The following is a 3,447-nucleotide window of genomic DNA, read 5'->3' as shown; positions in this document are numbered from 1 at the left end:
TCACATGTCGGGGCGCTCGGAGCACCGCGCTCCCACGCGCTCAATTTCTTAATAAAGAATCTTTCTTGTGTAGACCGACGAGACCTCTACGGCCCCGGTGGTAGATACCACCTATTTGCGGGGAAAGATGTCACGAGAGCTTTCGCTCTGATGAGTTTTAAACCTGAAGACATCGAAAATTCGAGGAGTACTGAGGGGTTTGAAGATGCTAACTGGCAGGCACTACAGGTGAAATTGATGCTCGTGAGTAGACTCTATCATCCGCTCGCGAGCTCCGTTTGTGTATAAACTGCTGTTCAGGAATGGGTTGACAAGTATGAGAGGTACGACAAAGTGGGAGTACTCCTTTATCCTGACGAAAGAAGCTCGGAAGGGTCACTTGACCGAATCGCCGGAGTTTCCACAGAAACCCAATGTGACGTAGATGCAGAAGACTCAGCAGAAACGATTGGGACGGCTCAACCAGTGCTCTCCGGTACTGTTCGGAAAACGTTGAAAATCCATAGGCGGAAAGTGGGGCACGTTGAGACCTCGGCGGCTGAGAACGCGCGGAGAGCCTTGCAAGAGACAGGTAGCATCTTCTACCAGTCCTCCGATCTGCTACGCTTACTCTATAATGGCCATGCAGTCGCCAAAGACTAGTGGAACGCTAGCGCATAATCGTGACTCGCGATTCGTGAGAAGCAGGGAGTGTTTGTAGGTATTTCGGAGGGAGGGATGCTGCGGCCAGGTAGCGAAGCTAAGGACTCTGGGAATGAGTGAACAGATATTTTCATGTGATCTTTGAGTCATCCATTTTTACTGATCGCCCACTTACAGTGGTATTGCGTCAGGGGCTGCATCGAAGCTGCCTTCCGGTTGGTAGTGCGTATTTGATAGGGATTTGCATCTTCATAGCAGCCTCCAGAAGGCCAGACATGCCATAAGTATTACCGCTTTGCCCGAGTCTGCCAATTTCAAAATAGCGCGTGACGCTACAAGCTTGAAACAGTAGTAGAGCATAGCAGACGCTTCCGTACGGACGACTTAGTATACGGACTCAATAGACTTGGTACTGTTGGGGGAGGGTGTCAATGTAATCAAGCCTTCTGGATGGCTGCTGTGGCGGGACTACGATGCTGACTGGATGTGATGGTGTGAACGCATGAAGCTCTATGCCCAGTTTCCGACCGGGGCAGCTATGCTACCACCCTAAGATATATCTCAGTGCGATCAATTCCTCAATTGGTGCGAAAAATTTTGTCGGCCGGGGCGGCTATGCCGACGCTTCGAAATATTCATGAGTACGATTAATTCCTCTGTTGGTGAGATCAATTTTGTCGGGCGGAACGGCTGTGCCAGCGCTCCAGTATATGTCTTAGTACAATGAATCTCGCTGTTAGTGAGATCAATTTTTTTCTGGCGGGGCGGCTATGCCAACGCTCCAAGATATGCCTCAGTACAATTATTTTGGCTGTTAGTGAGATCGGTTTTTTTCTGGCGGGGCGGCTATGCCAACGCACCAAGATATGCCTCAGTACAATTAATTTGGCAGGCGCATGAGGTAGGAAAATCAATTCTGACGGCATGATCGAAATAACTCCAATTATTATGAACTGTGTCAGTTTAATTGCTACTATGGCCGATTCAACTCGAGGGGCAGATGTGCCATCGCTGAAGCCATAGTAGCTCTCATCTCGCTAGTAATCACCTTAGATTGCGATGATCGAATAGGAACGCCCTCGCGCACCTTTAAATCAACAACAGAGAATCCTTAAGAGGCTTAGTGAGCGAGTCGCAGAACTTCTACGACGGGAAGAGGGCGTTGACATGAGCCGGGAGACGACGCAGTCCCTTAACGCCATCGCCACGTTAAAATCCATGAAAGCCAATTATGTACTAACTGTACTATTTTGTGCCGAGAAGCAGTCTACCAATTGGCTAATTGGATATGCCCCAGGACCATACTAGATCGCTGCTAGAGCGATACTCTAGCAGCTGGCCTGTTTTTCATAGGTTTGCGAGTTGACGTTTCTAGTGATGTCAATATTTCATGATTGGATGCGGAGTTTGGTTAGACTCGCTCAATTACGAATAACGCGTTATTGACTGGATCAAGCAAGCGACTGACAATTTGTCAGTGACAAACACACAAGAGCGATTGCTGTGTGAGCGCAGAAGACACTAAGCATATAGCAATATAATCAACTCCCACTTCCCCGTCCTAGGGCTCCTGGGTAGGCTCTAGCATCCTGAATTAATTGGAAATCGCCTACCATTGATGTCACTGATGCCAGCCAGTTCAAATATGGATCGTCTCACTTAAAAGATGCGTGCGGGCTCATCGTGTTCATAGCGTTCATTCATTCAGACATGAATTATGTGATAAACTATAAGCCTCGAGCGCTGGTGATGCTCAACTCAAGCGCCGATCACGTTGATAGCTCCCAAGTCCGCAGCCGCAGAGCGCACGTACGGCGGCCACAGGCTGACGGATGAGAGTATTATTGACGGCACTGTACGACAACACCATTATAATTGTGAGAGAGGTTCTCCCGTAGATGAGGAGAGTATTTTTACAGATAAATGATATCACGCTCCGTCATCCATCACTCCCCATCAAAATGACAGAAACTGTACAATTCCGAGCCTAGACCCATCGAGAGGTATGAAGCTCTTCTTAGCATACAAGCAGCAGCACTACATCTAGTTAGCTGCCTTAGCCTTGGGGAGGCGGGTACCGAGAATTCTGTTGAGCTTGCTGATGATGGCTCCGTTAGGGATCGCCTTACCAGACTCGTACCTATGTGGCGAAATGAGGATAGACGAGATCAACGGGATCAATCTCACTCATTAATGACGGTGGGCTTCTCATTGATTGCCTTGGCAAGGTCAGCCTGGCTCATCTTCTTAGCCAGCCTTGCTTGCTGGAGGGCATGTCGGAACTCAGTGCTGATGTGGGGGTGCTTGTACACCTATATAATGGTACAGTAGTGGATGAGGAGGGCCCGCTGCATCTCACTATCCTACAGCGTTGTCCTGATCAAGCTTGGCAGCGTTGGCGGGAAGTCCCTCTTTGGTACTCATGTTCTGTCCGCCACGCCACTTCGCACTCACTTCAACATCTTGACCAGTCCTGAACCAAACGACCATCACAAGCTTGCCTCGAATTGAGATTGCTTACCTCCTGGCGTCGTTAACTGCAGTCCTGCTAGCAGGGTTCTTCGGCCGCCCCTTGTTGAGAACCACAGGGTTCCAATCCTGTGACACGTCAGCTGCCATGCGAACCATTTTATTGAGATATAAAGCCAATGATCAACTGGTACAGACAATGTTGGAGCTGAGCTGGATACCGGATGGTTACGTGCTTATATGAGCTAACCATTTGTTTTAGCGCGCGCCATGTTGAGATCAACGTAGCACGGGCAACCCAAAGATCCCCGGATCAATCCCCGGCAGCTTCAATTT

General features: G+C 49.1%; 2 protein-coding genes across 2 annotated transcripts in view; one reads left to right on the top strand and one right to left on the bottom strand.

The window, feature by feature from the left end:
• Pmar_PMAR020743 (hypothetical protein) overlaps positions 1-762 on the top strand; it is a gene marked incomplete at both ends in the record, with an annotated part of 1,447 nt that extends 685 nt beyond the window's left edge. Inside the window, 3 exons of the mRNA XM_002781312.1 lie at positions 105-228; positions 301-571; positions 701-762. Coding sequence (XP_002781358.1) covers positions 105-228; positions 301-571; positions 701-762 — 457 coding nt within the window. The remainder of the gene's footprint in view (positions 1-104; positions 229-300; positions 572-700) is intronic.
• Positions 763-2,685: 1,923 nt separating this feature from the next.
• Positions 2,686-3,270, bottom strand: Pmar_PMAR020742 (multiprotein bridging factor type 1, putative; the record flags this gene model as incomplete). Its single annotated transcript, XM_002781311.1, has 4 exons — positions 2,686-2,782; positions 2,830-2,954; positions 3,010-3,115; positions 3,164-3,270. 4 exons carry the CDS (start codon positions 3,268-3,270, stop codon positions 2,686-2,688), a joined length of 435 nt encoding a protein of 144 aa, XP_002781357.1.
• Between the last annotated feature and the right edge of the window lie 177 nt (positions 3,271-3,447).

Source organism: Perkinsus marinus (genome assembly GCF_000006405.1).
Source record: "Perkinsus marinus ATCC 50983 genomic scaffold scf_1104296942710, whole genome shotgun sequence".
In the NCBI taxonomy this organism is placed as follows: Eukaryota; Perkinsozoa; order Perkinsida; family Perkinsidae; genus Perkinsus; species Perkinsus marinus.
This window is presented reverse-complemented; position numbering and strand designations above follow the sequence as displayed.